Source organism: Nyctibius grandis, assembly GCF_013368605.1.
Source record: "Nyctibius grandis isolate bNycGra1 chromosome W unlocalized genomic scaffold, bNycGra1.pri SUPER_W_unloc_2, whole genome shotgun sequence".
Classification (NCBI taxonomy): Eukaryota; Metazoa; Chordata; class Aves; order Nyctibiiformes; family Nyctibiidae; genus Nyctibius; species Nyctibius grandis.
The window spans coordinates 656371-668927 of record NW_027167473.1 but is presented as its reverse complement, the minus strand read 5'-3'; the positions used below and the strand labels follow the sequence as shown (position 1 = coordinate 668927).

The following is a 12557-nucleotide window of genomic DNA, read 5'->3' as shown; positions in this document are numbered from 1 at the left end:
TGTCATGGTGGGAGTCTGCTATAGACCACCCAACCAGGATGAAGAGGCAGATGAAATATTATATAAGCAGCTGGGAGAAGTCTCACGATCAGTAGCCCTTGTTCTCGTGGGGGACTTAAACTTAGAGGATGTCTGCTGGAAATACAGTACAGCAGAGAGGAAACAGTCTAGGAGGTTCCTGGAGTGTGTGGGAGATAGATAACTTCCTGACACAGCTGGTGAGTGAGCCAACTAGGGAAGGTGCCCCGCTGGACCTGTTGTTTGTGAACAGGGAAGGACTTGTGGGTGATGTGATGGTTGGAGGCTGTCTTGGGCATAGTGATCAGGAAATGATAGTTTTCGATTCTTGGAGAAGTAAGGAGGGGGGTCAGCAGAACTGTTACCTTGGACTTCCGGAGGGCAGACTTTGGCCTGTTTAGGAGCCTGGTTGACAGAGTCCCTTGGCAGACAGTCATGAAGGACAAAGGGGTCCAGGAAGGCTGGACACTCTTCAAGAAGGGAATCTTAAAGGCGCAGGAGCAGGCTGTCCCCATGTGCAGGAAGACGAGCCAGCGGGGAAGAAAACCGGCCTGGCTGAACGGAGAGCTTTGGCTGGAACTCCGGAAAAAAAGGAGAGTTTATGCCCTTCGGAAAAAGGGGCAGGTGACTCAGGAGGACGACAAAGATGTTGTGAGGCTGTGCAGGGAGAAAATTAGAAGGGCCCAAGCCCAGCTAGAACTTAATCTGGCTACTGCCATAAAAGGCAATAAAAAAAATGTTTCTATAAACACATTAGCAACAAGAGGAGGGCCAAGGGGAAGCTCCATCCTTTATTGGATGTGAGGGGAAACATAGTGACAAAGGCTGAGGAAAAGGCTGAGGTGCTTAATGCCACCTTTGCCTCAGTCTTTAGTAGCAAGACCAGTTGTTCTCCGGGTACCCAGCCCCCTGAGCTGGAAGACAGGGGCAGTGAGCAGAACCAAGCCCCCACAGTCCAAGGGGAAATGGTTAGAGACCTGCTACACCACTTAGACACACACAAGTCTCTGGGACCAGATGGGATCCACCCAAGGGTACTGAGGGAGCTGGCAGAAGTGCTCACCAAGCCACTTTCCATCATCTATCAGCAGTCCTGGCTAACCAGGGAGGTCCCAGGGGACTGGAAGTTAGCAAATGTGATGCCCATCTACAAGAAGGGCTGGAAGGAGGATCCGGGGAACTACAGGCCTGTCAGTCTGACCTTGGTTTGCAGATGACACCAAGTTGGGTGGGAGTGTCGATCTGCTTGAGGGCAGGAGGCTCTGCAGAGGGATCTGGACAGGTTGGATTGATGGGCTGAGGCCAACTGTATGAGGTTCAACAAGGCCAAGTGTCGGGTCCTGCACTTGGGGCACAACAACCCCATGCAACGCTACAGGCTGGGGAAGAGTGGCTGGAAAGCTGCCTGGTGGAAAAGGACCTGGGGGTGTTGATTGATGGCCAGCTGAATATGAGCCAGCAGTGTGGCCAAGGTGGCCAACAGCATCCTGGCTTGTATCAGAAATAGTGTGGCCAGCAGGACCAGGGAAGTGATCGTCCCCCTGTACTCAGCACTGGTGAGGCCGCACCTCGAATCCTGTGTTCAGTTTTGGGCCCCTCACTACAAGAAAGACATGGAGGTGCTGGAGCGAGTCCAGAGAAGGGCAACAAAGCTGGTGAAGGGTCTGGAGCACAAGTCTTATGAGGAGCAGCTGAGGGACCTGGGGGTTGTTTAGCCTGGAGAAAATGAGGCTGAGGGGAGACCTTATTGCTCTCTACAACTACCTGAAGGGAGGTTGTAGCGAGGCGGGTGTCAGCCTCTTCTCCCAGGCAACAAATGATAGGACGAGAGGAAACGGCCTCAAGTTGTGCCAGGGGAGGTTTAGATTGGATATTGGGAGAAATTTCTTCACCGAAAGGGTTATCAAGCATTGGAACAGGCTGCCCAGGGAAGTGGTGGAGTCACCATCCCTGGAGGGATTTAAGAGATGAGTAGATGTGGTGCTGAGGGACATGGTTTAGTGGTGGACTTGGCAGTGCTGGGTTAATGGTTGGACTTGATGATCTTAAAGGTTCTTTCCAACCAAAATGATTCTGTGATTATACAATCCTATATCTGCTGTTGTAGTGTAGGTCCTTGGGCTAAACTTGCTGTACAGACAGAAACACTAAAGCAAACAAAACTTAGATTTGGGATGATTTTCCTCTTAAATGCCTCTGTTGCTTTCCGTTTCTAAGTGTAGTTATTTGCTTTATGAGGAATTGCTGAAATTTGAATTCTTTAGTGCTGGAGAAGCTAAACGTACTTGAAGTGAACAATTTTCTTAACTACTGATCAAGGGTTTTTTTTGTTTTTAAAGTAGAAAACAGCCTTCCTCTGGAGGTACTAGATTACATCAGTGAAAAAAGTTTTACAGTAATATTGTCCTACTTTTTTTTATTGTCATGAAAGAAAGTATGACCACCATCTTTACACAGTAGTTTTGGGAAGTTCAGTCTCTAATGCTTTCTCCTCCTTTTCTGCTAGTGCTCTGAGGGTCTGTTTTGTTTAACATGTGTCTATTTCTTCAAAATACAGCTGTTTTGTCTGCTTACTAGAGCTGCAATGTGTCTACAAGGTCAAATATTAACTGGTGATGAGGGACTTTGGCACTGAGCCAGACCCTGACATGGAAACTGAAACATCTGCTTGTCTGAATATTTTTTTGATCTTTATTAAACAGATTTTAATTAAGACCTGTTTTCCTCCCAGTCTCAAATCTTCTTTCCTCATTTGATCTGCATTTAAAATTAATTTCATCAGTTTGTTATATCCTACTCACTGCTATGACAGCAGCCTGCCAAACAGACTTTAATATGAGGAATTGGAGAGAATAAGAAGCTGCTTTGCGAGCAAGGAAATGTTCTTGTTCAACCCCATCTTATTAATTAGTAATATCCCTCTTAATACTCAAAATTGCAGTCACTACGGTAATTCGAAGGCAGTGGCTAACTGCCTCCCTTCTGTCTGTTGCTTTGATACTCTAAAGAGTAGGTATGGTAGGGTGTGAAGCCTCAGCCCCGCTTGAAGAAGACATGCCTGCACCAGGGAGGTGCGATGTTTCCCTGGTTAGTGCACTGTTGGCAGTGTAGCGGGGCCCTTCAGCCGCTCCTTGTGCGTGCTGGGGCTGAGCTGGTTGCTGTGTCTGGACACTGCTTGTAGATAGTGGGAGCCAACTAAGGGGAAATAATAGCTTTATTTTTAAAGCTCCCTTTATATTAAGCTGCAAATTGTGCTTTTAAGACTGGATTGTGTCTGAAATGGATTATAACGTGTCCATGTTGGCTTGATAGGGAATGTCAAACTGAGGGTGTGTTTCCACACTTGTCTAAAGCAAGTGCAAGTCCATACTGCTGCCAGGAAGAGGCTCTCACTGCTGGTTTTTTGCTTCGGACCTGTTGCCAAATTGTGCTGCTCATGGGCTGTGCACAGTCAGCAAGATGAGGATCATCTTTAAAAGATCCCGTTATACTATTCAGGTGGTTTGGCTCTGTTCCCACCAGCAGGCTGATCTTGCTGTGCCACTTCATCCCCCAGGAGTGTTTCAAATGCATGTGTGCCAGCCTTTTTCTTTCAAGTATCCTTTCATCCTGAAAAACAAACATGGCTTAAACAGCTACGTCACAGAGCCACTGTAAAATATATGTTAGGAGAGAGAGAGAGAAAAGACACAATCCTCCTCAGGAACCATAGGTTGCCTGGCTATGAGAAGTGTAGGCTATAGTTCGGTGTGTGCTTTACAAACAAATGGAAAAGTCTTTGTTTTAACGTGTGTGTATCGTCGTCGTGTCCAAAACATGGATCACAATATTTTGAGTAGCTTTGGTGAAAATAGATAAAATAGCATTGAAATGTATGTCAGAATTTTTAGGTACCAGAGTCTGTGTAAGCATGACGTTAATTCAGAAATGATGAATAAATTGAGACCCAGTGGAGTTATAATTTCTCATAAATTTCTCATAGAATCATAATCATAAAATCATAGAATGGTTTGGGTTGGAAGGGACCTTAAAGATCATACAGTTCCAACCCCCCTGCCACGGGCAGGGACACCTTTCCACTAGATCAGGTTGCTCCAAGCCCCATCCAACCTGGCCTTGAACACTGCCAGGGAGGGGGGAGCCAGAGCTTCTCTGGGCAACCTGGGCCAGGGTCTCACCACCCTCACAGCATAGAATTTCTTCCTAATATCTAATCTAAATCTCCCCTCTTTCAGTTTAAAACTGTTACCCCTCGTCCTATCACTCCATGCCCTTGTAAAAAGTCCCTCTCCTGCTTTCCTGTAGCCCCTTCAGGTACTGGAAGGCTGCTATAAGGTCTCCCCAGAGCCTTCTCTTCTCCAGGCTGAACAGCCCCAACTCTCTCAGCCTCTCTTCATAGGAGAGGTGCTCCAGCCCTCTCATCATCTTTGTGGCCCTCCTCTGGACCTGCTCTAACAGCTCCATGTCCTTCTTATGTTGGGGGCCCCAGAGCTGGATGCAGTACTCCAGGTGGGGTCTCATGAGAGCAGAGTAGAGGGGCGGAATCACCTTCCTCGCCCTGCTGGCCATGCTGCTTTTGATGCAGCCCACAATGTGGTTGGCCTTCTGGGCTGCAAGTGCACATTGCCGGCTCATGTTGAGCTTCTCGTCAACCATCACCCCCAAGTCCTTCTCCTCAGGACTGCTCTCAATCCATTCTCCGCACAGCCTGTATCAATCCTACTGTCTATGTTGCTGACAAAGATGTTAAACAGTGCCAGTCCCAATACCGATGCTGTAACCCCATTGTAGAAGGCCACCAAATTTGTCAGGCATGATTTGCCCTTAGTGAAGCCATGTTGGCTGTCACCAATCACCTCCTTATTTTCCATGTGCCTTACCATAGTTTCCAGGAGGATCTGCTCCATGATCTTGCCAGGCACAGAGGTGAGACTGGCCTGTAGTTCCCTGGGTCTTCCTTTTTCCCCTTCTTGAAGATGGGGGTTATGTTTCCCCTTTTCCAGTCAGTGGGGACTTCACCAGACCACCAGACTGCCACGACTTCTCAAAAATGATGGATAGTGGCTTAGCAACTTCATCCACCTGTTCCCTCAGGACCTGTGGATGCACCTCATCAGGTCCCATGGACCTGTGCACCTTCAGGTTCCTTAGATGGTCTCGAACCTGATCTTCTCCTACAGTGGGTGGTTCTTCATCCTCCTGGTCCCTGCCTCTGCCTTCTGTGACTTGGGTGGTGAGGCTAGAGCACTTGCTGGTGAAGACAGAGGCAAAAAAGTCGTTGAGTACCTCAGCCTTCTCCATATCCCGGGTAACCAGATCTCCCGTTTCCTTCTGGAGAGGGCCCACATTTTCCCTAGTCTTTTATCACTGACATACCTATAGAAGCATTTCTTGTTGCCCTTGACATCCCTGGCCAGATTTAATTCTATCAGGGCTTTAGCTTTCCGAACGTGCTCCCTGGCTGCTCAGACAATTTCCCTCTATTCCTCCCAGGCTACCTGCCCTTGCTTCCACCCTCTGTAGGCTTCCTTCTTGTGCCTGAGCTTATCCAGGAGCTCCTTGTTCATCCATGCAGGCCTCCTGGCATTTTTGCCTGCCTTCCTCTTTGTCAGGATGCATCTCTCCTGAGCCTGGAGGAGGTGATCCTTGAATACTAACCAGCTTTCTTGGGCCCCTCTTCCCTCCAGGGCTTTGTCCCAAGGGGCTTTCCCAAGCAGGTCCCTGAAGAGGTCAAAGTCTGCTCTCCTGAAGTCCAGGGTGGTGACCTGGCTGCGCGCCCTCCTTGCTGCCCTATGGATCTTGAACTCCACCATTTCATGGTTGCTGCAGCCAAGGCTGCCCTTGAGCTTCACATTCCCCACCAGCCCCTCCTTAATATCTTATATCACAGTGGGCTAATTTCAGACTATCATATTTGAAACTATTAGCTTGTCTTTAAGAGAGGTTAGTGCTCTCTGTCATGTTCTCTGTTCAGGGTTTTTTTTCATTGCTTATTGTTCTAGCTTCAAATCATTATGAACTGACTGATTAAAAAAGAAAACCTAACAAAACAACAACCCAAAGGTCATTATTAGTGTATAGAAACTTAAGTTAGTTTTCAAACGTTGGCAGTCCAGTCAGCAAGGCTTATAATGCAGATTTTAACACAAAGGACAAAAGTAATTTCTACTGCAAACTCAACTGAAGACTGTCCATAACGTCTTTAAAATATCAGTGGACAACCATGACCAGATAGTTAGCGATAAGTGTTGAACTTGCTGTTCAGAGTGTCTCCACATCTACTTAATATTTTGCTTTCCAGAGAACATGTTGTTACGAGCTTGAATAACCTCTGTTCTGACTGTATCTGGCTTTTAGAGTGTCAAGCGCAGTGCGCTGAAGGCCTGGGTGTTCTGGGGCTCAGAAGATGACAAAGACTACTTTAGGAGACTGGCTTTGGTGAATATATTCATAAAGCTGGAGAAACAGAGTGTTCCAGTTCAGCTCATACTACAGTCAGTTCCTGGTAAAGGCAGGCCTTTTCTTGTTAAATATGTAAGAGTTTATGGAAATATACTTTTTCCTCAGACTTAATTGAATGCTTTAACTAGCACATAAAGAAATTCAGCATCAAGCTCGGTGCTAGCCAGCTTGCACCTAAGCTGCTGCCCTGACAAGTTGCATGCTGAGGCGCGTTCGTACATTGGGGCCGCAGTAAAAGCGCTTTGCTTATTTGGACACCTCCTTCTGCCCAGGTGCACCACTTGCAGATTGTCCTTGGTTCCCTAAATGTGCAGTTTCACTTCCCAGTGTCATGGGAACAGAAACCAGGCAGTTGACTGTGACTGTTCTGACCAGTTGAGAGATCTGTTTCCAGTTATTGTAGCTACTATAAACCATACTCATCAATTAACCTTGTGCTAGATACTGTACAAACACAGGGGGAATAATAAATTTCTTGTTTCAAAGTAATTTTAATGGTAGAGGATGAATGAGAATGAAAGCTGACTGCCACAAACGTATGTGTGGGGTTTGAGTTTTCTTTTGGGTTTCTTTGTTGCCATACAACAAAGGTATGTTTAAAGCAAGGTAAGAGGTAGTTTTGTAAATCATTTCTGTAAGTATGAGGGAGAACATAAAACAAAAATACTGGCTACAGAGGTTGTATTTAAAGGCAATGATCATAATTTGTCTTATAAATGAGAGGTGAGAAGTAGAGTGGGCGTTGGCCACAACCTCCATATATGTGCAGGAAAGCAGTTTAATGATAGGGAAGAAAGGAATGGCCTGGTTTGTGAATGTGATGTTAGTGTTCTTAGTCGGTATGAGAGTGGTTAAATTCCAGGCATCAAAACAAGACAGCAGGTATTACAGAAATTTAAGGAGTGATACAGCTGGAGCTGGAATTTCAGCAGAGTAGCAGATAGAAAAGTCTGTATGTTAAATAACTGGAAAAAGCTGTGAGATTTAGATGTTGTCTGGAAGTACAGATCTAGGCAGATTCCAATCAACTGACAAAAATGCTTTTTATCCACTGCATTTCCCCCTTTACTGTAAAGACTGTGATAAATCCAATAATAGTGTATTAAAGCTGCTTTCTAAGGAGTCTCTCTATAGAGTTTGTGGTAAAGGCAGGAAGAGTTCAAGCTCTACTGCATTTGTATATTATCTGGGTATAGAATCAGTACCCTGCTGTCTCTCTTTAGCCCACACCCAGGGCTAAATAATAACCAGTTGTTCTATCACCCAATGTCCCCTCCCCAACTGAGAAAGGGAATTGGGAAAAGGAGGGAGACTGATGGGTTGAAACTGAAACAGATTTAATAAAATAAGAAAACCAATATCAATGTTAATGCTAATACAAAAAAAATATAAGGTTATACTTAGCCCATATAGAGATGGCAAGACCCTCCAGGGATGGCAACCATCGAGAAGAGAGCAAAGAGCCGCAGTCATACCCAGCAAACTTTCCAATTTATAGTGAACATGACATTTATGGTATAGAACACACCTGTGGGCCAGCCTGGCTCAGCTGCCCTGGCTTTCACTCCTCCTAGCTTTAGCACCTGGCTAACTCAAAACTGCTAATGGCCTTGATCACCATGGAAACCTGCATACCATGGCTGGTCATGAACTAAACCAAAATGTAACAGAAAATTGACTGTATGATTCTGTCCCAGTGAAACCAGGACGCTTGCCTTAACTCATGCTCTTTTTTTTATTTTTTCCTTTCAGATTTTCTATTTTGTACATACATTGTTTTGTATATACTGTATATGATGACTTCGGTGGGCAGTGAACGTACCCGGGGCACTCGGGACAAAACGCAAATTTCAACCACACAGCCAACACAACCACAGAAACAAGTAGTACAGGTATGTCCTATTATATAATCTTATTTGGGTTGAAAGTGAGCATGTAATGATATGAATTTCTTCCCGAAGTCAGTTTTTACTGAGAAAAGACAGGGGGGAAATCATCATCTCTTTTGGAAGAGTATGTTTGATATTTTGCTATAATTGCTTATTAATCCAGCACAGCATTAAGTTGTTACTGTATTCTTGTCTCTAAAAGAGCTTTGTGTTCTTGATCAACATTTCCCATCAGTGAGGAATTATGCCTGCATCAGGATTTCTGTCCTGTGACCTGAGTGTCCTCATATATCAGCTTCCATGTGCCAGCCTCATGCTAGAAGATTTCTGGTCGATAGAGGAATTTGGGTGGGTGGGAAAAGCTTTGTTAGATGTATGCTGTGTTCTACAGCATGATTCAGCATATCTACAGGTCACAAAATCCTAAAATTCTTACGCAGTGACTTCACAAAGTGAATTTAGGATGGTCGTCCACCAGCAGACTAAAATTATTTTGAATATCTGCGAGCTTGAAATTAAGATCTTACCCCATTCTCTTGATTCTCAGCAGCAGAGTAGAATCATGGAATCGTTTTGGTTGGAAAGGACCTTTAAGATCACCAAGTCCAACCATTAACCCAGCACTGCCAAGGCCACCGCTAACCCATGTCCCTAAGCACCATGTCTACATGTCTCTTAAACACCTCCAGGGATGGTGACTCCACCACTTCCCTGGGCAGCCTGTTCCAATGCTTGATAACCCTTTTGGTGAAGAAATTTCTCCCAATATCCAATCTAAACCTCCCCTGGCACAACTTGAGGCCGTTTCCTCTCGTCCTATCATTTGTTACTTGGGAGAAGAGACCGACACCTGCCTTGCTACAACCTCCTTTCAGGGAGTTTTAGAGAGCAATAAGGTCTCCCCTCAGCCTCCTCTTCTCCAGGCTAAACAACCCCAGGTCCCTCAGCCGCTCCTCATAAGACTTGTTCTCCAGACCCTTCACCAGCTTCGTTGCCCTCCTCTGGACTCTCTCCAGCACCTCCATGTCTTTCTTGTAGTGAGGGGCCCAAAACTGAACACAGGATTCGAGGTGCGGCCTCACCAGTGCCGAGTACAGGGGGACGATCACTTCCCTGGTCCTGCTGGCCACACTATTTCTGATATAAGCCAGGATGCTGTTGGCCACCTGGGCCCACTGCTGGCTCATATTCAGCTGGCCATCAATCAACACCCCCAGGTCCTTTTCCACCAGGCAGCTTTCCAGCCACTCTTCCCCCAGCCTGTAGCGTTGCATGGGGTTGTTGTGCCCCAAGTGCAGGACCCGACACTTGGCCTTGTTGAACCTCATACAGTTGGCCTTGGCCTATCGATCCAGGACACTGGTTCAGGGAGTCCCATGGGAAATGGTTCTTGATAACAAAGGGGTCCAGGAAAGCTGGACATACTTTAAGAAAGAAATCTTAAAGGGACAGGAGCAGGCCATCCCCATGAGCCCAAAGACGAGCCGTGGGGGAAGAAGTCCGGCCTGGCTGAACAGGGAGCTATCGCAGGAACTTAGGGGAAAAAAAGAAGGTTTATGATCTTTGGAAAAAGGGACAGGCAACTCAGGAAGAGTACAAGGATGTCGTCAGGTCATGTAGAAAGAAAATTAGAAAGGCGAAAGCTCAACTAGAACTCAATCCGGCCACTGCAGTAAAAGGTAATAAAAAGTGTTTTTATAAATACACAAACAACAAAAGGAAATCAAGGGAATATCTCCATTCTTTATTAGATGCGGGGGGGAACATTGTGACCAGGGTTGAGGAAAAGGCTGAGGTGCTTAATACCTTTTTTGCCTCAGTCTTTCACAGTAAGACTGGTTATCCTCAGGGCAACTGCCCCCCTGAGCTGGTAGATAGGGACGGGGAGCAGAATAGACCCCCTATAATTCAGGAGGAAGTAGTTAGCGACCTGCTGTGCCACTTGGACACTCACAAGCCTATGGGACCGGACGTTATCCACCCAAGGGTACTGAGGGAGCTGGCGGAAGAGCTTGCTAAGCCGCTCTCCATTATTTATTATCAGTCCTGGCTAACCGGGGAGGTCCCAGATGGCTGGAGGCTGGCCAATGTAATGCCCATCCACAAGAAGGGCTGGAAGGAGGATCCCGGGAACTACAGGCCTATCAGCCTGACCTTGGTGCCTGGCAAGGTCATGGAACAGGTTATCTTGAGTGCAATTGGGAGCAGGTCATCTGGAGTGACATCACGCGGCACGTACAGGACAACCAGGCAATCAGGCCCAGTCAGCACGGGTTTACGAAAGGCAGGTCCTGCTTGACTGACCTGATCTCCTTCTATGACCAGGTGACCCGCCTAGTGGATGAGGGGAAGGCTGTGGATGTAGTATACTTGGGCTTCAGCAAAGCCTTTGATACTGTCTCCCACGGCATTCTCCTGGATAAGCTGGCAGCCCACGGCTTGGACAGGTGCACTCTTTGCTGGGTTAAGAACTGGCTGGATGTCCGGGCCCAGAGACTGGTGGTGAATGGTACCGCATCCAGTTGGCGTCCGGTCACTAGTGGTGTCCCCCAGGGCTCAGTACTGGGCCCAGTCCTGTTTAATAGCTTAATTGATGATCTGGGTGAGGGTATCGAGTGCACCCTCAGTAAATTCGCGGATGATGCTAAGTTGGGTGGCAGTGTCGATCTTCTGGAGGGTAGGAAGGCCCTACAGAGGGACCTGGACATGTTGGATCGATGGGCTGAGACCAGTGGTATGAAGTTCAACAAGGCCAAGTGCCGGGTCCTGTACTTTGGCCATAACAACCCCACATGGCGCTACAGGCTGTGGGAAGAGGGATTGGAAAGCGGCCTGGTGGAAAAGGACATGGGGGTATTGGTGGACAACCAGCTGAATATAAGCCAGCAGTGTGCCCAGGTGGCCAAGAAGGCCAACAGCATCCTGGCTTCTATCTGAAATAGTGTGACCAGCAGGACTAGGGAAGTGATCGTCCCCCTGTACTCAGCACTGGTGAGGCCGCACCTTGAATACTGTGTCCAGTTCTGGGCCCCTCACTTCAAGAAAGACATGGAGGTGCTGGAGCGAGTCCAGAGGAGGGTAACAAAGCTGGTGAAGGGTCTGGAGGGTCTGTCCTATGAGGAGCGGCTGAGGGACCTGGGGTTGTTTAGCCTGGAGAAGAGGAGGCTGAGGGGAGACCTTATTGTTCTACAACTAACTGAAAGGAGGTTGTAGTGAGGTGGGGGTTGGCCTCTTCTCCCAGGCAACTAGCAACAGGACTAGAGGACACAGCCTCAAGCTGCACCAGGGGAGGTTCAGGTTAGACATTAGGAAAAATTTCTTCACAGAAAGGGCTATTAGGCATTGGAATGGGCTGCCCAGGGAGGTGGTGGAGTCACCATCTCTGGAGGTGTTTAAGAAAAGACCGGACATGGCACTTAGTGCCATGGTCTAGTCGACACAGTGGTGTTAGGTCAAAAGTTGGACTTGATGATCCCTGAGGTCTCTTCCAGCCTAGTTGTTTCTGTGATTCTGTGATCCAACCTGTCCAGATCCCTCTGCAGAGCCTTCCTGACCTCCAGGAGATAACACTCCCGCCCAACTTGGTGTCGTCTGCGAACCTCTTGAGGGTGCACTTGATCCCATTGTCCAGATTATTGATAAAGATATTGAAGAGAACTGGCCCCAACACTGAGCCCTGGGGAACACCACTTGTGACCGGACACCAACTGGATTTAACTCCATTCACCACAACTCTTTGGGCCCGGCCATCCAGCCAGTTCTTTACCCAGTGAAGTGTATGCCTGTCCAAGCCATGAGCAGTCAGTTTCTCCAGGAGAATGCTGTGGGAGACTGTGTCAAAGGCTTTACTAAAGTCCAGGTAAACAACACCCACAGCCTTTCCCTCATCCAGTAAGCGGGTCATCTTGTCATAGAAGGAGATCAGGTTAGTCAAGCAGGACCTGCCTTTCGTAAACCCATGCTGACTGGGCCTGATCGCCTGGTTGTCTTTTACGTGCCGCGTGATGACACTCAAGATGATCTGCTCCATAACCTCCCCTGGCACTGAGGTCAGACTGACAGGCCTGTAGTTCCCTGGATCCTCCTTCCTGTAGATTCTTCCTTCTTGTAGATGGGCATCACATTTGCTAACTTCCAGTCCCCTGGGACCTCCCCGGTCAGCCAGGACTGCTGATAGATGATGGAAAG

At 47.4% G+C, this 12557-nt stretch overlaps 1 protein-coding gene across 3 annotated transcripts in view; it reads left to right on the top strand.

Moving 5' to 3' along the window:
- The window catches only part of LOC137677186 (ubiquitin-associated protein 2-like), a 128400-nt gene that overhangs the window by 22658 nt on the left and 93185 nt on the right, over nt 1-12557 (top strand). For all 3 annotated transcript variants that reach the window (XM_068424451.1, XM_068424452.1, XM_068424450.1), the window contains exon 3: nt 8233-8372. In XM_068424451.1, the coding sequence (XP_068280552.1) occupies nt 8274-8372 (99 nt within the window). In that variant the 5' untranslated portion in view covers nt 8233-8273. The remainder of the gene's footprint in view (nt 1-8232; nt 8373-12557) is intronic.